The sequence below is a fragment of the Podarcis melisellensis genome (assembly GCF_964234715.1).
Source record: "Podarcis melisellensis genome assembly, chromosome: 1".
NCBI lineage: Eukaryota > Metazoa > Chordata > Lepidosauria > Squamata > Lacertidae > Podarcis > Podarcis melisellensis.
The window spans coordinates 122,731,325-122,752,943 of NC_138528.1; the positions used below are offsets into that span (position 1 = coordinate 122,731,325).

At 44.6% G+C, this 21,619-nt stretch overlaps 2 protein-coding genes across 3 annotated transcripts; one reads left to right on the forward strand and one right to left on the reverse strand.

Moving 5' to 3' along the window:
• Positions 1 to 1,063: 1,063 nt before the first annotated feature.
• On the reverse strand, positions 1,064 to 11,978 carry NIF3L1 (NGG1 interacting factor 3 like 1). 2 transcript variants are annotated; one of them, XM_081898086.1, is made up of 8 exons: positions 11,870 to 11,958; positions 10,359 to 10,434; positions 9,272 to 9,715; positions 7,746 to 7,911; positions 6,372 to 6,498; positions 3,637 to 3,775; positions 2,276 to 2,359; positions 1,064 to 1,385 (listed from the first exon to the last, which is right to left on the reverse strand). In XM_081898086.1, the coding sequence occupies exons 3-8, from the start codon at positions 9,696 to 9,698 to the stop codon at positions 1,201 to 1,203; spliced, it is 1,128 nt and encodes a 375-aa protein (XP_081754212.1). In that variant the 5' UTR covers positions 9,699 to 9,715; positions 10,359 to 10,434; positions 11,870 to 11,958; the 3' UTR covers positions 1,064 to 1,200. The 2 variants fall into 2 exon arrangements, with proteins under 2 accessions (XP_081754212.1, XP_081754211.1); XM_081898085.1 differs by lacking the exon at positions 10,359 to 10,434 and having other exon boundaries at positions 11,870 to 11,978.
• Positions 11,979 to 11,981: 3 nt separating this feature from the next.
• On the forward strand, positions 11,982 to 20,979 carry PPIL3 (peptidylprolyl isomerase like 3). The gene is made up of 7 exons (XM_081899290.1): positions 11,982 to 12,065; positions 14,023 to 14,096; positions 15,467 to 15,541; positions 17,968 to 18,061; positions 19,746 to 19,813; positions 20,072 to 20,190; positions 20,637 to 20,979. The coding sequence occupies exons 2-7, from the start codon at positions 14,094 to 14,096 to the stop codon at positions 20,761 to 20,763; spliced, it is 486 nt and encodes a 161-aa protein (XP_081755416.1). The 5' UTR covers positions 11,982 to 12,065; positions 14,023 to 14,093; the 3' UTR covers positions 20,764 to 20,979.
• The last annotated feature ends 640 nt before the right edge of the window (positions 20,980 to 21,619 follow it).

Consider the following 21,619-nt stretch of genomic DNA (forward strand, 5'->3'; position numbering starts at 1 on the left):
GTGCCAGGTAGTGGGATGGTGGTGGTGTCGTCACTACATTCATGCAGCCCTTGTGTGAGCTGGCAGAAGAGCTGCTGTAGAGCCAGTGGAAGATCCTGAAATGGGGCAGGATTTTTTAGGCCCCCTGCGCTTTCCAGTTCCGACATATGATAATGTAGGGGCGGCCCAATCAAGGCAGAATTCATCACCTTCCTACTGCTGCATAAAGCCCATACCATCAACAGCAGGAGTTTGGACTGATCCCTTACTCAGAAGTTCAAATCCCACTAAATTCAATGGAGCTTATTCCAAAATAAATGTTCGTGGGATTGCAGCCTAAATTATATATTGCTGGTTCTGACATCGAGGTGATCAACCCCTGACAGTTCAATGACTATTAGACCATTGAAAGTTTGTTTGAAAAAGTTCTGAGATGTGCATCTTCATGTACTACATAAATCATTGGTTTAGCTTATTTTTTGTCTTACATTTTCCAGGATAAAAAAGCTAGCTGTCAGGTAGAAGTGCTTTCTTGGGGGGGGGGGGGAGAGAGATTCCTTGCACAGCATAAAATTCCCAAAGTGAAGTTGAGAAACAGTTTTTTCCTAAAATTCCTGATTAATTTTTGTGCTAAGGCGACCAATCAAAGCGTGATTTTAGCTGCAACCCTGTGAACCTACCCAGAAGTCCTCTTTGGGACCCCACAAATGGTGTTACGTTGCTAGTGCCTCTTTGCTTTGGTGCCCTTATAGTTCTCCGTCAGGTACCCCCCTCTTTACACTTATGGGAAGCAAATGCCTCCTTACTATGGAGGGAAGCTTCACATCACCCAGGAGGAACTGCTGTTGAAATTCTTCTCTCACCTTCCCAGTGCTTAGTCTTTTGCCTGACTGATCACACCCCGCCTTAGAGAGAGCTCTGCTCCCCTTGAGAACTGCCTACCCCACAAGGTAAAATGCAGAAAGATGAGATAACAGTATCAGCTGCCCAAAAATACAAAGCATTTGATTATGTGGAATAAAAATTAAATAGCAGGGCACATAGTTCTCTGTTGTGATAAAGAATGTCACATTTTGCAAACAGATTGTCAGTCAGCCATTTATTTCCAGGCAGGTTATCCCTAGCACTTTGAAAACCATATTGTGCTTTTAACCAGAGCCTCTCCCGTTTTATATTTTTGTATGTTAAATACAGTCTGATGTTCTGGACCTCACACTTTTGCTATACCACTTGAAGGGGATCTCTATCTGTCTCAGAAACTACGATACAGATCTTGTTCTGAAGGTGCCCAGCCAGCTCTTTTTGCAGCTCCAGCAGAAAGCCTCGCTCAGTGTTGCTGTGCTCACACAAGATCACGCTTATCCCTTTGGAAACAGCATCCAGTACGTCATGGTGGGACATCTCTCCTACCAATATAATTAAGATACTGGTTATTGATTAGGACTTGTAATGAAGACAGAAAAGAGCCAATAGCCGTGTTGGTTAGTGATCTTACAGGCATTGGCTGAAAAGCGGAGTACAATGCATACTTTAAAAAAATGTAGTGATGTGAACACAGGTTTCAAGAAAGATCGATCTGGGCTCAATCCAGGCAAGTTCACTGCTGAGGAAGAGGTCTCCTAGGTTCCAAAAAGCTTCATTTCCCATAGAACCATGAGGATGCATTGCAGGAAACTGAAGGCTGTGCATGGCTCTTGCATCCCCACCCAATCCGCCATCTTTCTTTTGTGCCTGTTTCCTGCATCTCACCTTTTCCCTTCTCCCCAAGACTTAATTAAATCTGCGACACGAGATTTCCATGTGTGTTATACTTGCTGCTCTTCTCTCTGCCCCTTTGGTTTAACCGTTAAACCCGGTGTCTTCGCTACCTCGATTCCTAGGCAACTGTCAGGGAATTGGAGGGAGAGAAGGGGGAGAGAATAAGCCTCTGTTACTTTGCAGCTGTACTTCCTCGGACGAGGAGGGTGACGAAGGGCTGTCAGGAAGCAATGAATCAGAGAGGGGGGAGCCACGTCCGGGGCCCAGCCAGTCTCGTAACAGAGGAAGGAAGGGGGTGGGTAGGTTCAGGAAGTGGATATGCTGGAAGAAAACGAAAGCTTCTTCAGTCTCTGCAACAGACTCACCATGATGCAGGCTGACTCTCAGAGCTCTTTGTAAATAGCAGGAAGAAACCTATAAATCCTGTAAATAAGGCTGGATTCCTGGACTCTTATCTCTGCTAGCACTCACCAATCTTCCCTGACAGCAACCAAACAGGTTCTTTGAATCGACTACATTATTAATGAGAGGTTCTTACCTGTGAGATAGAGATCACTTTCTGTGCCTTTCAGAACACTACTTCCTGAGCCAGCGCAAAGGGCAACCGCCTTCACCTGGGATTCTACAAAATGGTAAAACCGCATTGTTACACCGTCGGTCCTCTCAGGGAGGCAGGGGAACCTGTGGCTCTCCCAAGGGTCTGATGAGAGTTGAGGTCCAACAACATCGGTCCGGAGGGCAGCAGGTTCCCCATCCCTGTGCCAAGGAGCATTATGCAGTTTCCACAGTTTTCTACAGGAGGAGGCTATAACTTGGCAGAAGAGCACATTTTGCCTACAGGAAGCCTCATGTTCAGCTCCCACAACCAAACTCCAGCGTAAGTAAACCCTGGTCGCAATATCCTGAAAAACCTCCAGCAGCCGAAGACCATAAGGAGCTGCTGCCGGGAAGATACCACACAGCCCAGGTGGGCAAGCAGTCAAAGCCTGCATCCTAGATCCATATAATGCTATACAATGGTGCCCCGCAAGACGAATGCCTCGCAAGACGGAAAACTCGCTAGACGAAAGAGTTTTCCGTTTTGGAGGTGCTTCGCAAAACGAATTTCCTATGGGCTTGCTTCGCAAGACGAAAATGTCTTGCGAGTTCCTGCGGGGTTTTTTTCCTCTCCCCCCCCCCCTTTTCTAAGCCGCTAAACCGCTAATAGCGCTAATCCGCTAAGCCGTCAAATGGGCCTGCTTCGCAAGACAAAAAAACTGCTAGACGAAGAGACTCGCGGAACGGATTCTTTTCGTCTTGCGAGGCACCACTGTAAAACCAAGTTAAGTCCACAAATCGTAGTGAGCTTCACCGCTTCAATTGTTCCATGTTCCCCATTTTGAGACGGAATTATAATTATTTTTAGCCTACCCTCAAAAAGATGTTCTGTTCCGAAGACATTTGTTTGGATCTGCTTTCTCTTTGTGTGCATGTTTTTAAAGCACTTCCAGAAGTTCCAGCTGGTCCAATTATAGACTGTCTGAACTTCCTTTAGTCACTTTTACTTCTGCAATTCTAAACACGCTTGCTAGAGAGGAAGTCCCACTGAACTCAAAGATATTTACTTGGACGTAAGCCCCATTAAGATTGTGTATGGCCAAGACTGGCATTCAAGCAGTGTTTTATAATATTTATAACCTGCCTTTCCTTCAAGGATCTGAAGGCTGCTTACAAGGCCAGGATACATGGGCTGCCCCCGTTTAACAGCAGGAAGAAAAACAGTCACTTCAGAATTAACTAGCTCTCTTTGCTGCAGCGAGTGGACATTCTCCCGTTGCATACAGAACAATAGACCATTTATAGGAAGTAAGTAATGCATGTCTGTGGCCCAATGTTTCTTCATATGAGGAAATACCATACCCAATGATTTTCCAGCTCCAAGGGCTAGGCGAATATGAGACAGTCTTAAGTGGCTTTTCACTCGTTCAACCAAGGTGGAAATAGAAGCTGGCTCCTTCAGTGCACACAAGCGTCCCATGCCAGTATCTTCAAGAAGAGGCTGAGGAGAAGCAAAAATTAAAGAGTTCCTTTAGAAGGGCTTACACACATCTCGGCCCACTTCAACAAGTGACAGTTTCCCTAAATACAAGCACGTTTCCAAAGGCGTGATACTTTTAAAGGACTGTTGTTCCCAAACGTTTTCCTCTCGCGGGCCACTGAAAGTCTGGGCAGGTTGCTTCCTGATTCTTCTGCCTGTTTTAACCATTTTAAATGCACTTGTGGGACTTATAATTGCAATTTTATTGCTCCTTTCCTTTTTTTATACATTGCGTTTCGTATTACTTGGAATGCCATAGAATGCAAATTGCAATAATACCAAATACAATATAAGCAATACAACAATACGAGTATGTAATGCAGTGGATGTGCCACCTCCCATCTTCAACCACAGATCCACAGAAACACTGCAGTTTCAGAACCCCTGGACTATTTCACGTAATTTGTTATTCTTTCTAATAAGTTATTTTAATTTTTTTTAAAAAAGTTTTTATTGTTAAAATAATTCAGCATTAATACACATATATTACAAATATACAAACTTACATTTCATACAATCCTTAAAAGTGTTCAAACATACCTACACTCAATCCCACAGAGAATTCCTTTTCCCATCACCATTCACCACCCCTCACCCCACCTTTGTGTTAGACTCCCAATCTACTCAATTGCAATTTCTTTCCACTTCTATTACTTTCTTTCACATACCTTTAATCTAATTTCATACTTCTTTTTCTATTACACATTGTTATCCATCTTATTTAGTATTTCAGTATTTGAAACGGAACTTGTTTAATAGGAGTTCTGATTTTTCGATATGAAAAAGTTATAAGTTATTTTAATTTTTGATGTGCCAACAGAAAGACTGAGAGCCTTTGCATTCCTACCTGGGAGCAGGCCCCATGGACTTCAGCAAAAATGCACAGGAACGGGCTGTAACTTGAGTCTCAGGACATAAATGGATCCCAAACTGTCTTCAAATAGTGGATGCAGCCACAACTTCCTAGTCACCTTTTCTGCCATTGCAGCAGCTCATCCTACGCCCCACCCTACCAGCAACTAACCTAGTGGGAAGCACTGCCAGGAAACAGCAGTTGCATCCAAACCTGGATCAACACATTATAGCCTCCATGAGATTACATGGCAGAGGAAAGCGATTAACATTTGCTGCATAAAATAAGCGTTTGAAATCTTGCCCTCTACCCATCTCCGTCAGTGCCCAATCTTCTCTCTCACACCCAGGAAAGACCTCTCCTGGCTTCTTAAGCTTATTCTAGAGGCAGGGCACAGCAACCCTCCAAACAGAATCAAGCTAAGAGTACAGGGAAACAGTTACCCAGAGGCTTCAAAAAGGTGTGCGAGACACACACACACATCCAATATAACAGGGCTTCAGATGCTGCTGAACTACAACTCCCATCATTCCTGGTCATGGGCCATGCTTGCTGGGGCTACTCAGAGTTGTAGTTCAGCAATCCCAAAGTTCCCCACACTTGCAATATGACGTTAAGTAGATATGGGCAGTGCTTCTGAATTATGGTGCTGGAGGAGACTCTTGAGAGTGCAAGAAGATCAAACCGATCCATTCTTAAGGAAATCAGCCCCGAGTTCTCACCGGAAGGACAGATCCTGAAGCTGAGGCTCCAAGACTTTGGCCACCTCATGAGAAGAGAAGACTCCCTGGAAAAGACCCTGATGTTGGGAAAGATGGAGGGCACAAGGAGAAGGGGACGACAGAGGACGAGATGGTTGGACAGTGTTCTCAAAGCTACCAGCATGAGTTTGACCAAACTGTGGGAGGCAGTGGAAGACAGGAGTGCCTGGTGTGCTCTGGTCCATGGGGTCACGAAGAGTTGGACATGACTAAACAACTAAACAGCAAAGATATGGACAGACAAGCTGTGCATCAATGGTTATTGATGGAGAATGGGAGGGGCTCTTTTAAGCTCATTGAGGTGGCTGGCCCATTCATTCCACCTCCTTCCTAAGATAGAAGTCTCTACTCTTCCATCAGAGCACGGTATATTTTGCAGCCTCAGGCCAGACCCCTTCCTCAAAACAAGCCTGGATGGCTCAGTTGCTTAAAGCATGGTGCTGATAATGCCAAGGTTGCAAGCTCGATCCCTGTATGAGACAGCTGCATATTTCTGCAGGGCTAGATGATCCTCGGGGACGCGGGTGGCTCTGTGGTCTAAACCACAGAGCCTAGGGCTTGCCGATCAGAAGGTCAGTTCGAATCCCCGTGATGATGGGGTGAGCTCCCGTTGCTCGGTCCCGGCTCCTGCCAACCTAGCAGTTGGAAAGCACATCAAAGTACAAGCAGATAAATAGGTACCACTCCGGTGGAAAGGTAAACAGCGTTTCCGTGCGCTGCTGTGGTTTCGCCAGAAGCAGCTTAGTCATGCTGGCCACATGGCCCGGGAAAACTGTCTGTGGACAAACGCCGGCTCCCTCAGCCAGTAAAGCGAGATGAGCGCTGCAACCCCAGAATCGTTCGCGACTGGACTTAACTGTCAGGGGTCCTTTGCCTTTAGATGATCCTCGCGATGCCTCCCAATTCTTCGAATTCTCTGTTTCCATGCACACGTGTGACTTACCTTCTGTAATGATACGATTTCAGTCCTTTGATACAGAAGACTGTTCTGGGAGAGCAAGGCCACCACGTGCAGCAAGGCTTGCTGGGTGCAGTTCACGCCGACTCGTGTCTGCTCTTCCCCTTCAACCCTTGAGGAAATTGTAACTTTAATATTCTTTTAAAAATATATATCAGTTGTGATCTACTAATTATGCTTTGGGTGAATAACATTAACTCCAATGCTCTCTTGCAAGTAGGCTCAGAAGCTGCTGCTGCTTCTCTACCCCATCCATGAACTTTGGCCCTCCAGACGTTGGTGGACTCTGTGCCGTCATCTCTCATTACTGGCTCCTAGTTGGGACTGATGAGAGTTGGGGTCCAACAACATCTGCAGGGCCACAGGTGTACTACAAAGATCCATCTCCTCTTCCATGCTAACCTCTCTTTGAAAAGGTTGGGTCAGGTCATTCAAATGTTCAAGGCAGGGTATCACCCATATCTTTAACTCTGGATTTGATATCCCGCCTTTCACTCCCTTTAAGGAGTCTCAAAGCGGCTAACATTCTCCTTTCCCTTCCTCCCCCACAACAAACACTCTGTGAGGTGAGTGGGGCTGAGAGACTTCAGAGAAGTGTGACTGGCCCAATGTCACCCAGCAGCTGCATGTGGAGGAGCAGAGACACGAACCCGGTTCACCAGATTACGAGTCTACCGCTCTTAACCACTACACCACACTGGCTCTCACGATATCGACAATGCTCACTCATCTCCCATAATATGATAATGGGGGTTATAGTAGAAATTCTGTTGTAGTGTCTGGTGGCAGTTATGGATTGGATGAGGATGAAGAAACGGAAACTTTATCCAGTTAAGACATACTGGGGACTAGAGGATCTAGTGACCTTAGGAGGTATTTCGCATATTCTGGAAAGAGTTGCCTTCCCTCTGAAGGTTTGGGGTTTTCTGGATATAGCCCTGCTCCTGGGTGCTCAAAGTAGCCAGAAATGGCTTCTACCAGTAATATCGTATTTAATTCATACATTAAATTTCTATCCTGCTTTTCACCACACAGCAATCCCAGGGCAAGTTACTTTCTAAATGTAAACCAATATGCCAAACATTCATTAAAAGTCATTAACACCAAACCAAGAATCTTAACACATCATTCCACAATTTGCTCCTATACTTGTATGCCAGTTGAGCCCTTTCCTGGGAAAAACGGGGCCTGGTCTTATTCATACACTAGTCACTTTTGGATTAGATTATCTAGGGAATCGGCTTGTCTGCAGAAAAAGGGGTTGGCAAACCACAATATCTGACTGGGCCAGCAAGGCCACCCGCCAGAATTGTTGGTTTCTGTTTAGAGTGAAACACCTTGGGTAGCCTTCAACATTACCTGGCAGGAACAGTTGTGATAAGCGACACCTCTGGCACCCCACGCAAACTGGACAAAATTGTGTCTAGGTTGTCGTCCGGGCAAGCAGTAAACTCAACGCGGAAAGACCCCCCTGTGGGGTAACTGGAAGCTGCTGCAGGCTGCAAGGGAGCAGAGATGCAGGCACCTGAGGAAAAAGAATAGTAGCACGTTAAAGGATTTGTACAACACACATGGCAAAGTTCTATCTTCCTTGCAACCAGATGGTGTATTTTATGAAAGCAGATATCATAAGATTTTAGCCAGGTCTCCAAGCACCCATCAGCTTCAGCCAGCAATGGCCACTGGACACACGACGGGAGCTCAAGTCCAACAACATCCAGAGGGCAACAGGTTGTGAAGGCTTCTCTAGGAAATCTGCCAGCAAATTGGATGTACAGAAAGAAAATGTTCTGCACTGCTTTAGAAAGGCAGTTCATTTCATAAAGCCCTAGTCACCATTTAGGTCTGTGTTAGACCTCTCTCTTCCTATAACCATGCAGTGATTCCATGGCAGCATTTATTTATAATTATAAAAAGGTAAAGGGACCCCTGACCATTAGGTCCAGTCGTGGCAGACTCTGGGGTTGCGGTGCTCATCTCGCTTTATTGGCCGAGGGAGCCGGTGTACAGCTTCCGGGTCATGTGGCCAGCATGACTAAGCTGCTTCTGGCGAACCAGAGCAGCGCACGGAAACGCCGTTTACCTTCCCGCCGGAGCAGTACCTATTTATCTACTTGCACTTTGACGTGCTTTCGAACTCCTAGGTTGGCAGGAGCAGGGAACGAGCAGCAGGAGCTCACCCCATCGCGGGGATTCGAACCGCCGACCTTCTGATCAGCAAGTCCTAGGCTCTGTGGTTTAACCCACAGTGCCACCCGCGTCCCTTCATTTATAATTATATCCCTCCCTTATTCCGAGGAACTCAGGGTGGAACATGTGAAGATCCTAGATTGCCTCCTAGCCTAGGCTCAGACCAAGACTGCAGGCGTGTGACTGCAATGACTACATTTAGATGTCATTGGACTATGTTGATATCAAAGAGCTGGGTCAGATTTTTTCAGAAGATGAATGGCAAATGCAATCCAGATTCAGCTGGTGAACTGGAATGCAGACTTTGCTGATTCCACAAACAAGTCAAAAGTAGAAAATAGGCTGAATTGATGAAACTTGTGCCACAGGTCAGGAATATGTGTGTGAGTGTGAGCCCGCAGTCCATTCCTAAGCACTTAAACATGGTGAAGAGATTGGCCGTGAATTCACATCTGAACTGCTTCAGTATAATAGGGCAGCTTCTACATTCACTGACACAGCCATCCTTTCGCAAGCCATTGAGCTTGGTGTCCAAGAGCAGAAAATATCAACATTAAATGTTAGGAGGAACATTAAGTGTTGTTGTTTTTTTAAAAAAAGTGCTGATATGTTATGGTTGGTTTTCTTCATGCATGGCCCATCCCAATATATCAATTTTGACATTCATTTTATATTTAAAAACAGCAATGTCTCACCAAGTCCCTTTGCAAGCCAGTTATTGACACCATGAGGTACAGCGTCATACGCGGTATGTGGAGAATAAATGCCAATTCGGTTCTCCAAGGCTCGGATCACAAGACGTTCCTTCCACGTTTTCCACGTGACGCGTTTCAGTGGTTGGAAAATAGGCGGGTGGTAAGAGAGAATGAGGTCGGCCTTCTTCTGCAGGGCTTCTTCCATCACTTCCTCTGTGAGGTCATTGGTCAAGAAGAGGGTGCGGACAGAATGGGGAGGGCTTGGCTCAACCAGGAGCCCCACATTGTCCCAACTTTCGGCCAGAGAGAGCGAAGCAAAGTCATTAAGGGAAGAAATGAGAACCTTCAGATCCATGAAGGATCGCACAGTCAAATTGATCCAAGACCGTATGTGCAAGAACTGCCTCGGAATCCGCGTCAGTTGCATATAGGTTCCTAAAGAACCTGAAAGGTAAGGAAGAAGAAAAAATCAGTAGGTCTACCAATATTTATTTTATTTCATGAAATTTATATACCAAGTGTAGAAAAACCTCAAGGAGGTTTACAATAGGGGTAGGCAACCTAAAGAGGAACGCGGGTGGAGCTGTGGTCTAAACCACAGAGCCTAGGACTTGCCGATCAGAAGGTCGGCAGTTCGAATCCCCGAAACGGGGTGAGCTCCCATTGCTCGGCCCCAACTCCTGCCAACCTAGCAGTTCGAAAGCACGTCAAAGTGCAAATAGATAAATAGGTACCGCTCCGGCGGGAAGGTAAACGGTGTTTCCGTGTGCTGCTCTGGTTCGCCAGAAGCGGCTTAGTCATGCTGGCCACATGACCCGGAAACTGTACACCGGCTTCATCGGCCAGTAAACGAGATGAGCACTGCAACCCCAAAGTTGGCCACGACTGGACCTAATGGTCAGGGGTCCCTTTACCTTTAGGCAACCTAAGGCCCATGGGCCGGGCGTTGTTTAACTGGCCCACGTGCCCGCTTGGTGAGTCCCCATGTGCTGCGCTAAACTGGCACAGCGCGGGGACTCGCTTCTGCAGCACCATGTGCCAAAAATCATGTCTGCACAGACACAGATGCTGGAAATCGTGGGCACACACACACGCACAATCTGGCCCACAGAGTGATCTCTGCTGTAGTGAACTGGCCCAGGCGAGGTAAACCTTGCCGACCCCTGGTTTACAATAAAAGATAACACAATAAAATTATCACTAAAAAGATGTACAACCGTAATTTAAAACATGCAGAAGATTAAGCCCACAGTAGAATAAGACTAAAACAAAACTCCTACAAGCTTTCTAAACATCTGGGGTAAGATGCAATAGAATAAGATGACTTATTAAAGAAATACACCCCTTAAGAATTTAAAACAACTCTTGTTTAATGCAGAACTGAAAATGAATGACAAATAAACTTTGCAGGAAATTTCCCAATCATAACATCTTCTCTGGGAATGTTACATCTGTCATGAGCCAACCATGGACAGGATTTTAGCAGCAAGGATTCCACCAAACTTTTGTCCAAAGTGAAGTGTTTTGACAAAAAGGTTCAGAACCACTGTTCACAGGATTAACCATGGGGATGAAAAAATTGTGCGCCTCTTTGCAGTGCTATAGCTGACCTTGAGCACTACTGTGTACTAGATTTTGAAGAATTTTTGCATCCAAGGAATTTACACTGTAGCAGCAAACAACACAATTGCTGGCCTCATCCAAACTTTCATTTCTCTAACAGTGTGGTAACAGCCGAAGTCTCCCCAGTTTTTTGGTGGGGGAGAGAAATGTCCCCTCCACTGCAAATAAATCTTCTCTCCATTTATTCTCAATCCACACTTTTTTGAACAGCTGGTTTTAAAAACTCATAGGTAAAGGTAAAAAGCTCATCACAGTGGAAATTATCGGGGCTACTCTTTTAAAAGAAAAAACCCTCTAAGGGGGGAAAAGCGATGAATTATTATGTTTAATGCTGAATTGGGAAGAATGACTGATGTTAAATGATTAAGGTTTTAAGAACTTTGATTTGGAAAACCGTTAAAATGATATTCATTGAAATCCAACTAGGGGGATAGGAGGATGTCACTTAACAATGTTAAGGTTAGTTTTATTAAGGTTATTATTTATGTTTGTCTGTTTATTTGTTAGTGTGTGTTTTTTTAATTTTGTGAAAACCCAATAAATCTTTTTTTTGGGGGGGGGGGAGGGGGGGAGCTCAAGATAAGGCAAGATCTTAAGAGACTTACTCTCACAGAAGTGAATCTAGAAAAGCAACCTCCCTAGTGTTCAATGATAGCCCCACACATTACCAAAAACCCCCACCTCCATTCCAGTTAGAATAACCTAGTGGGCCAAAAATCGAAAGGACAAGAAGCACAACAATCCTGGCTACAAAACTTGTCATTTATAAAATCCTTCTACTGTATTCAGTATTTCAGGGGTAGAGAATATGCTTTAATATGAACGCCCCCAAAGTGAAAGTGTGGGGGAGCGAATAAAGAGTTGAACAGGAAGAGGGCAGGGAGACGGATGTTATTCTGTGCAAAGAGACGATAATAATTTAAAAAACCCCAAGCCCTGCATGCATTTTCTTGCATGCATTTTCTTGGTACTTACAGAACGTGCAGAACGAGGATCAGGCAAAACCGGAGCCCACCCAGGCCTGACTCTGCTCGGCTCCTCCTTCGCTGCGCGGCCCAAATCCGGCGCCGCCTCCTGCCCTCCCGGCGGGCTCCCAGGCTCCGGGAAGCGCTACTTCCTGCCCGGGTCCCACGAGGAGCAAAGCGGCGCCCAGGTCGCCGTCCCTTCTTAGGTAAGCGGCGAGCGGCGCAGGATCAGAGCCCGACCCTTTAGCAGTGCAGGATCTGTCCATTTGCAGCGGGGTGGATGGGTGGAGATGAAGCGGGTTGATCGAAACGTATTTCTGCAACAATAAGCAATAAAACAAGAGTTCGTAGCTGCAGTAGCAGCTTTGATTTTCACTGGCCTCCTTGTTTTTCTTACCCCGGCCATCTGCAACTCTGGGCGGCTCCCAACAGAATATTAAAAACATGCTAAAACATCAAACATCAAAATTTTACCTAAACAAAGTAGCAAAAAAAATAATGAAGGATGCTGCGTCCCTGTTATTTGACTTACCTGGGAGAAAGTGCTCCTGAACTCAGCGTGTATTCTTCAGATTAGGTTACCGGTATATCTTTGCTCTTTGGATGTAAGTCCCAACCCAGTTCAGTGGTGTTTACTTCTGAGTAGACATGCCTAGGATCAGGTCATAGGAGCCAACTCCTAGGGGCCAAGGGGTCCCCCCCATATTGTATTCAAGTTGGCACCCCTAGATTAGGTTGCACAAAACAATGGATTTGGTGAAACCAGAATGCTATGTGTTTCTGTATACAGTTGTTGTAAACAAAAAATTGCCCTTTTCCCTTATGGGGTATCCAAGAGCCCATATAGAGTCCTTACATAGGTTCCCTATTGGTAGGAGAGAATAACAGAGGCCAACCATAGAATATTGAGAAGCAAAGCAGCTAGTAAGCTTGATCTTTATTGATCTGTTGCAACAGGGTGCTCCCCTCACACGCAGGAAAGGAGGAGGACCCAGAAAAATGGTGTGCAAGGCCTTATAAAGACTTTTGAAATTGCCACCCTGAAGATCAAGACCACCCCCAGAAACATCATACATACATCACAGAAGGCGTGTAACCTAAGGCCAACCCTCAGATACATCACAACTACATCACAGAAAAGGCGGTTTTTAAACAGAAATTTGAATGTTTTTCTCCTGTCGTTTATCTCCTGTCTGGCAGGTTACTTGATTGGATTGCCTGGGTAGCCTGGCCAGTCTTTTGTAATAATAAATACTTAGTTCCTGGGCCAGGTCACAGGCTCACACCCTATTCATATCTTAAACGTGCCCTTAAGTCAGGATTTGTGTGGAAAGAGACAATGGGGAGGTGTCCCACTTTGACCTTGCAGAGAAAACATTTGCTCAGTTTAGGAATCAAAATGGTTCCAGGTTGGTCTTCCTGTGCTGATCTATGTACGTGCTTGGTTGGTACACTTATGAACATTACCATATATCTAAGACCATAAAATTCCTATCACAGTGCTACCTCAGTATTAAACGTAGCTTTAATGCTGAGCCTAGGACTTGCCGATCAGAAGGTCGGTGGTTTGAATCCCTGCGACAGGGTGAGCTCCCGTTGCTCGGTCCCTGCTCCTGCCAACCTAGCAGTTCAAAAGCATGTCAAAGTGCAAGTAGATAAATAGGTACTGTTCCGGCGGGAAGGTAAACTGCGTTTCCATGCGCTGCTCTGGTTCGCCAGAAGCGGCTTAGTCACACTGGCCACATGATCCGGAAGCTGTACACCGGCTCCCTTGGCCAATAAAGCGAGATGAGCACCGCAACCCCAGAGTCGGCCATGACTGGACCTAATGGTCAGGGGTCCCTTTAACTAATATTAAATAGCTTTAACATTGATGTAGATGTACATGAATGACAGGAGTGTGAATGACAGGGGTGGGGAATGATGTATAGAGCTGAATAGATGAGGTTGCTCTTTTTCTTTTGGGTAGCTTATTATCCTAGAAAAAATATCAGCCTTTTTTTATATATATACAGCAAGGAGTGGGTGAAGGCGAAAGGGGTAAGATTATGATGTTGCTGTTGGCAATCTTCTTAAGAAAGAAGAAGAAGCAACAAACTGAATTTACGTACTCTCTCCCACCTTCCATGGCAAATCATGATGCTCTGTCTTCTGTTGCTGCAGAATTGTGAAATCCTGACAGGTTCGGATGGTGTTGCCTCTTCTGATATGCTTTGCATTCCTGGCCAGCAAAGATGGTAAGACTGGTTGTTCCAGTATTCTATCTGCTTTTAAGATAACCATTGGAGACTTCCATAAATAATCTTCCAGTTTAGTTTCATAAAACAGTTATTTAGTAGTCCAATTGTTTTTATTTTGATTATATATTTTGTGGTTTTATATTTTGATTTTGTTCTGTGAACCGCCCTGAGATTTCCGGGCATAGGGCACCATATAGATACAATTATTATTATTATTATTATTAAATAATAATAATGATAGTATAAAGTGCTTCTCACACATTATCTCAGTAATCCTCACAATTTTAAAAAAGTGGTTTCTTAGACTTGTATATCACTTTACATTAAAAAGCAATTTACAATGCAGTAGACCTGCAACTTACACAGTGGTTAACGTTCCATGGAAAGTGCATAAAGCCAAAATCACGCATAGTGAAAACACATTGGGTGCAGTGGCAGGTTTTCCAGGTTGTTTTACCAGGTGCATAAAGCCAAATGCACACAAGTTAAATGTGCCAAAGTTGCGGGTCTACTGTACATGTAAAATGCAATAAAACGTAATAAAAAATTGAAACAAATGAACAAAATCAATACAGTAATAAAGCCTGGATTGGATAGCTTTAACTAAAAACTAATGATGTGCATGCTTGATTTAAGATTTTAATTCTTCCCCACTTCCCAGACTGTGACCTTTAACTCAGTTGCATGTACGTCCTGTGTCATATGCATAGAATGTGTCTTACATAAATACCTTGCAGTTGAATTATTTTTTCCTCTGGGCTGCAGACTTGATCAGGACTTCAGCGCAAATGTTCTTTAGGCCTTTTCCCTAAACATTCCTGAAGCATCTTTGCGGAAGCCGGTTGAATGTTCATACCTCCTTGCATTGTAATTCCTGCAAGAGGAGTCAAGTTTCCACAATCAGAAAACCTGCCTGTTTGAAGGGAGAGTTTTGTTTGCATCCTGATATTCTCTGTGTTCATTCTGAGCCAGATACCTGGACCAGGGTGGAGGTGAAGCTAACTAGTTGTGGAAATGCATTACTTTACTTGCAGAAGGATAGCTAAACAGAATTTGGGGGTGGCGGCGCGCGTTACTGGGTTGTTGCATTTATTTTGATTATATATATTGTGGTTTTATATTTTGATTTTGTTCTGTGAACCGCCCTGAGACCTCCAGGTACAGGGCGGTATATAAATTCAATCAATCAATAAAATAAAAGAATAAATATTAAACTTTTTGGCTGTCTGCAAATAATTTTAAGATACTTTTGTGTGTGCCGCTCCTCTTGCTCTGAGATAACCCGGCTTAATTGTATTGCTGATTTGGCTGCTGTTTGCCTAGACTGCTGTGAATAAATAATAATTTTTCCTCACCCCCCCCCCCAGGCTGTGACCCTACACACCGATGTGGGAGAAATTAAAATAGAGCTATTCTGTGAAAGAGCACCCAAGGCATGTGAAGTAAGTGATACCCCCCTTCTCTTTCCTCCTCCCCCTGCCCCCATACACACTACAGGAGGGGGGGACGGGACACATTGCTCTTTCCAGAGGTCTGAACTGATGGCTTGCAAAGAGCTATTGAAATTAGGCTAAAGGACTACAGGTTCCCCACCTCTGTCTGTTAAATAATATGAGCAGCCACCTTCCATGTTTAGATTTCATATACCAAATTGAGAGCCGGTGCGATGAGTTAGTTGAGTGTGTTGGACTAGTATCTGGGAGATCAGGGTTGAAAACCCCCACTCAGCCATGAAACTACCGTATTTTTCGCACTGTAAGATGCGCCAGACCATAAGACGCACCTAGTTTTTGGAAGAGGAAAACAAGAGGAAAAACATTCTGAATCCCAGAAGCTAGGACAGCAAGTGGGATCGCTGCACAGTGATCCCGCTGACTGTCCTGGCTTATGGGATAGCTGCGCGCAGCCTCTCCCGGGTAGCGGGATGAAGGCTCCCATTGCCCGGGAGAGGCTGTGCGCGGCTAAGGCTCCCCCAAGAGCCGCGCTCTCTTTAAAGAGTGTGCGGAGTGTGTGCGCGCTCTACGTGGGGCTACCTTTGAAGGTGACTCGGAAACTACAACTAATCCAGAACGCGGCAGCTAGACTGGTGACTGGGAGCGGCTGCTGAGACCACATAATACCGGTCTTAAAAGACCTACATTGGCTGCCAGTACGTTTCCGAGCACAATTCAAAGTGTTGGTGCTGACCTTTAAAGCCCTAAACGGCCTCGGTCCAGTATATCTGAAGGAGCGTCTCCACCCCCATCGTTCAGCCCGGACACTGAGGTCCAGCGCCGAAGGCCTTCTGGTGGTTCCCTCACTGCGAGAAGCCATGTTACAGGGAACCAGGCAGAGGGTCTTCTCGGTAGTGGCGCCCTCCCTGTGGAACGCCCTCCCACCAGATGTCAAAGAGAACAACAACTATCAGACTTCTAGAAGACGTCTGAAGGCAGCCCTGTTTAGGGAAGCTTTTAATGTTTGATGTATTAGAGTATTTTAATATTTTTTTTTGGAAGCCGCCCAGAGTGGCTGGGAAGGCCCAGCCAGATGGGCGGGGTATAAATAATAAATTATTATTATTATTATTATTATTATTATTATTATTATTATTGGCTTTTCCCCGAGGAGGGGGGGCATCCCTTCTCCCTCCTCGGGGAAAAGCCCCCAAGAGCCGCACACACGCTCCACGCCGCTCTTTAAAGGGAGCGCTGAGCAGGGCCTCCCGCCTGCATTCTCTCCATAAGACGCACACACATTTCCCCTTACTTTTTAGGAGGGGAAGTGTGCGTCTTACAGAGCGAAAAATACAGTAACTGGATGACGTTAGGTCAGTCACTGACATTGGGTCACTCTTAGCCTAACCTACCCCATGGGGTTTTTGTAGGGATTAAATGGGAGGGGGGAGAATCATGTGTGCGATCTTCAGCTCCTGGGAGGAAATGGTTGGATAAAAATGGAATAAAATAATTCAGTTAAATTAAATTCTCATTAAGGTACAATCAAAAATGAAAAGGTAGGTAGGGTTAGTGAATCATCCTTGTTTCCTGTTAGAATAGGTGCTTTCATTCCTTAGTAGGCAGTCTGCTGTAATTAATAGAGCTACGCCCTGACGCCTTTGCAGCCACAGATCCAGTTTCCTTTGAGGCACGTTCTGTTTTCAAAATAGTTTCACCAGATAAAGATAAGCCAGTCTTCAGTTCATTCCACCGGCTGCAAATAGTAGAACGTAACATAAATGAATGTGGCGTTCGGGTAAAGATTTTTTATTTCATAACAAGAGATGAAAATTAAAAGATGAAAAGCCAAGCAAGAATAAAAAAGGGAAAAAGGAAAGGGAAGAAAGAATGAAAGAAAAAAGCAAGAATAAAAGTTGTATACACATAAAGGAAGACTATTTATGTTATTTGATTCCCTAGTATCATTCCAGATTTGTCAAGGTTGTCTTGAAAAAGATGCTTCCACTGTGTATGTAACAAAGGGATGCCAAATTGTATAAAATTTGTCTGGAGGTTTTAGACCTTGGCTACATCTCAAATTATGCGGAACTTTCTCCATCATAGCTATATTAATATAAAATGAATGCTGTTTAGATGAAAGGTTCTTCCAGGCAGGAGTTTATTGTCCATTGCCAGCAGCTTGTCTATGCAAGTTTTACACACAGTTGTTTTTACCAAAATTTTGTTACATTTTAATCTGGATTTTCCAACACCACAAAAAATCAGATTGGCAAAAAATAATGGTTTAAATAATTTAAAGGTTACAGCAGTTAGTGCTGGAAAGAAAAAGAAAGAAACATGTGATTCAAAGGGGACAAAATTTTATGTCCTCGTACCATTTTGAATTTCACTGCTGGTTTATTTCATAACTAGCCTTCTGGTTCTTTTTCTAGAATTTTCTGGCACTCTGCGCTAGTAACTACTACAATGGCTGTATTTTTCACCGGAATATCAAAGGATTTATGGTGCAGACTGGAGATCCAACAGGTAATTCCTTTTTTTAAAGTTAGGTATCTCTTAAACCATTCTCTTGGAGCACTGAGAGAAGCATCACTCAACATGAGAACTGTTGTTGTGCTATTGAATTCTTTCAAACAAATAGATACTAATTTTGATTTTTTAAAAGGCAGTACTGTATATGCAAGGAAGGCCAGTCAAGGCTACAGGCTGAATAGATCATATTTCAAAAAAGTATCCAGTGCATCAAATTCATAATACTTAGCATGTTTGTAGAGCCCCATGGGACGCGGGTGGCGCTGTGGGTAAAACCTCAGCGCCTAGGACTTGCCGATCGCATGGTCGGCGGTTCGAATCCCCATGGCGGGGTGCGCTCCCATCGTTCGGTCCCAACGCCTGCCAACCTAGCTGTTCGAAAGCACCCCCGGGTGCAAGTAGATAAATAGGGACCGCTTACCAGTGGGAAGGTAAACTGCGTTCTGTGTGCTGCACTGGCTCGCCAGATGCAGCTTGTCACGCTGGCCACGTGACCCGGAAGTGTCTGCGGACAGCCCTGGCTCCCGGCCTATAAAGTGAGATGAGCGCACAACCCTAGAGTCTGGCAAGACTGGCCCGTACAGGCAGGGGTACCTTTACCTTTACTTTTTTTAGAGCCCCATTAGAGCAAACTTATAATGTAGGCCAACTCTAATATCCCATGTTGCCTATGAAGACTTGAGATGCGGAGAATAGTGATCTTTCTAAGAGTGGCAAGTTCACGGTGGTGAGAGTTGAATTGAAACTCTGCAAACCAGGAGATTCTCAATTCGACCTCCTGATTCACAGCTCAGCCTCTGAGTGAAATGGCTGGTTCTTGTATACAACAGGAAATTGAGAAAACACTCGTTAGTGAAGGTACAAAATATGTCAGAAAAGGTCAGTTGCAAGTGGAATCTGCTGTGACTTTTCTTAGATCAGTGGATTCTGCTCTGATATAGATGGCATCCACCTGGTTCCTTCATGCTGCTCTGTTAATATCCTCCTTTGCCAACATAGAGATTGGAGCCAGTCAGATAAATGTCTGTTTCCTTTGAAATTGGTGGTAATATTTAGCCCTAGTACCTAATAACTATTGGGACGCGGGTGGCGCTGTGGGTTAAACCACAGAGCCTAGGACTTGCCGATTAGAAGGTTGGCAGTTCGAATCCCTGCGACGGGGTGAGCTCCCGTTGCTCGGTCCCTGCTCCTGCCAACCTAGCAGTTTGAAAACATGTCAAAGTGCAAGTAGATAAATAGGTACCACTCCAGCAGGAAGGTAAACGGCGTTTCCGTGCGCTACTCTGGTTCGCCAGAAGCAGTTTAGTCATGCTGGCCACATGACCCGGAAGCTGTACGGTGGCTCCCTCGGCCAATAAAGCGAGATGTCTTCTTGCATATTTGGGAAGCTCGAGGGAGAGGCATGGGGTGTTCTCTGATCTGCAGTGAGGTTTTTGAGAGTTGAGAAATGGCATGAGTCTGTTATGCTGCTGAGAGAGTCTTTTTGCTATTTCTTGCCTTTTTTCCAAACGGCAGCACAAACCAGAGAGGACATCTCCTGTCACTTAGTCATCACCAATTTCGCTAAGGACTTAAGGGAGACATGTGTATGTTGTGGACATGGGGAAAAGGTGCCTGAATTTGTAGGAATTCTGCTAACCTATCTACCCAACTTCCCCCATCCCTCTTGTTCTTTCAGGCTCCGGAAAAGGAGGAAATAGCATTTGGGGCAGAAAATTTGAAGATGAATACAGTGAATACTTAAAAGTATGTTTTGCTTTGTTCATTAACAGTTTCTTGTTGCTGTACGTTTATGTGAACAGGGAAGTTGCCCCTTTTTGGGGGCTTGGAAGGAAACGAAACAAACCCAGAGATGTAGTAGCATATAATAATAATTTATTGCATTTTAGTGTGTTACACTTTAAGACCATCTGGTGAAAGGAGAAAAATGCTATAATAATAATAATAATAATAATAAACCCCTTGTTTTTGGGTCCCCACTCCCATTGCATCTTCCTCTCTCAGCACAGTGTCCGTGGAGTTGTTTCTATGGCAAATAATGGTCCAAATACAAATGGGTCTCAATTCTTCATCACCTACGGCAAACAGCCACACCTGGACATGAAATACACCGTGTTTGGGAAGTGAGTATTACAGTATAGAATTGTATAATGCAGGATTTAATTCTGTCATCATACTCGAGCTAGTGGCCACATGAACCTTGGTCATGCCAGCCTTAAGTTTTTATGTACAGTGGTACCTCGGGTTACATACGCTTCAGGTTACAGACTCCACTAACCCAGAAATAGTACCTTGGGTTAAGAAATTTGCTTCAGGATCAGAACAGAAATCGTGCTCCAGCAGCGCGGCGGCAGCAGGAGGCCCCATTAGCTAAAGTGGTACTTCAGGTTAAGAACAGTTTCAGGTTAAGAACGGACCTCCAGAACGAATTAAGTACTTAACTAGAGGTACCACTGTATATCAGAAGATGTATCATTCTGGGAGGTTGAAAAATTGTCATCCGAAGTTTGTGCCTTTCTGTGCAGGGAGGTTCTCATTGCTATTTTTCATTTCTTGCCTGATCAAACAGGGTCATCGATGGCTTGGATACCCTGGATGAGCTGGAGAAACTGCCAGTGAACGAGAAGACATTCCGCCCCCTTAATGACGTCCATGTTAAAGATGTTACAATCCACGCAAACCCTTTTGCTCAGTAGCTGCAAAGCGCCCATGCAGATTCCTGGCTTGAAAAACTGCTGGTGGGTCTTTGAAGACACATGGGCTTGTGCCTTCTCTTGGAATTACGGACTTCCCAAGCTGTTAAAATTTCAGCATTTCATGAGGGGGAAAGGCCACCGTTTGATGTGTGAAATTGTACATATTTAAAAAACCTGGACTAATGTTTTTAAAATAAATAAATAAATACATACATATATATATTAATCAATTCATGTTTTCCTGTTAAATTCCATCTGGATTATACCAGCTATTCTTTCAAAATGCTTTGTATGCGGACTCTTATCTTCAAGGCCAGGGTTGGTAACAATTGGGACTAATGGTGTAATAGTCCCACAACCTTATGGCAGGCCTCATCTACACACTTAGGCCTCATCTACACACCTCAGTGGCCAGCTTGTAGTTTAATTTCCCTTCCTCCAGGACTCCCTCACACCCAGCCAAAATGCAGCCCATAGAAGAAGCCTCCTTGCTTCACATTGACATTGCTCTCTTGCAAAGCAAAACACAACTTTTCCAAATGGGCCCATGAGCTGAGCAGGTGTGGGGATCTTGATTATTTTTGTAATGCTTTTTGCGTCCCCATCTAACCTTGCCTCATTCTCTTCTCTCTCTTTCTATTTATTGAAAGGGGCAAGATTAGATGGGGACACAAAAAGCATAAAATATATCTATATCGCTCTCAAAACTGCAACCTGCCCCACATCTAGGTTTGCCTTAAAAATGCTCAGCAAAATTCGAATAAACGGCAACCCTTGTCGGCAGTATACATTTGGGCAATTATCCATAAAAATAGCTGACACTTGGTCCTTTTTTTCCTAAAAAAAAATGTTTAGG

Excerpts from the sequence above, each read along its gene's own strand:
- NIF3L1 (XM_081898085.1), bottom strand. The coding sequence starts at position 9,698 with ATGCAACTGACGCGGATTCCGAGGCAGTTCTTGCACATACGGTCTTGG. Across the intron at positions 6,499-7,745 it reads ATCACAACTGTTCCTGCCAG|GGTTGAAGGGGAAGAGCAGA; the intron begins GTAATGTTGAAG and ends AATTTCCTCAAG. Across the intron at positions 2,360-3,636 it reads TGGAGCTGGAAAATCATTGG|AATCCCAGGTGAAGGCGGTT; the intron begins GTATGGTATTTC and ends ACCATTTTGTAG.
- PPIL3 (XM_081899290.1), top strand. Across the intron at positions 15,542-17,967 it reads GAGCACCCAAGGCATGTGAA|AATTTTCTGGCACTCTGCGC; the intron begins GTAAGTGATACC and ends TTCTTTTTCTAG. Across the intron at positions 20,191-20,636 it reads AAATACACCGTGTTTGGGAA|GGTCATCGATGGCTTGGATA; the intron begins GTGAGTATTACA and ends CTGATCAAACAG.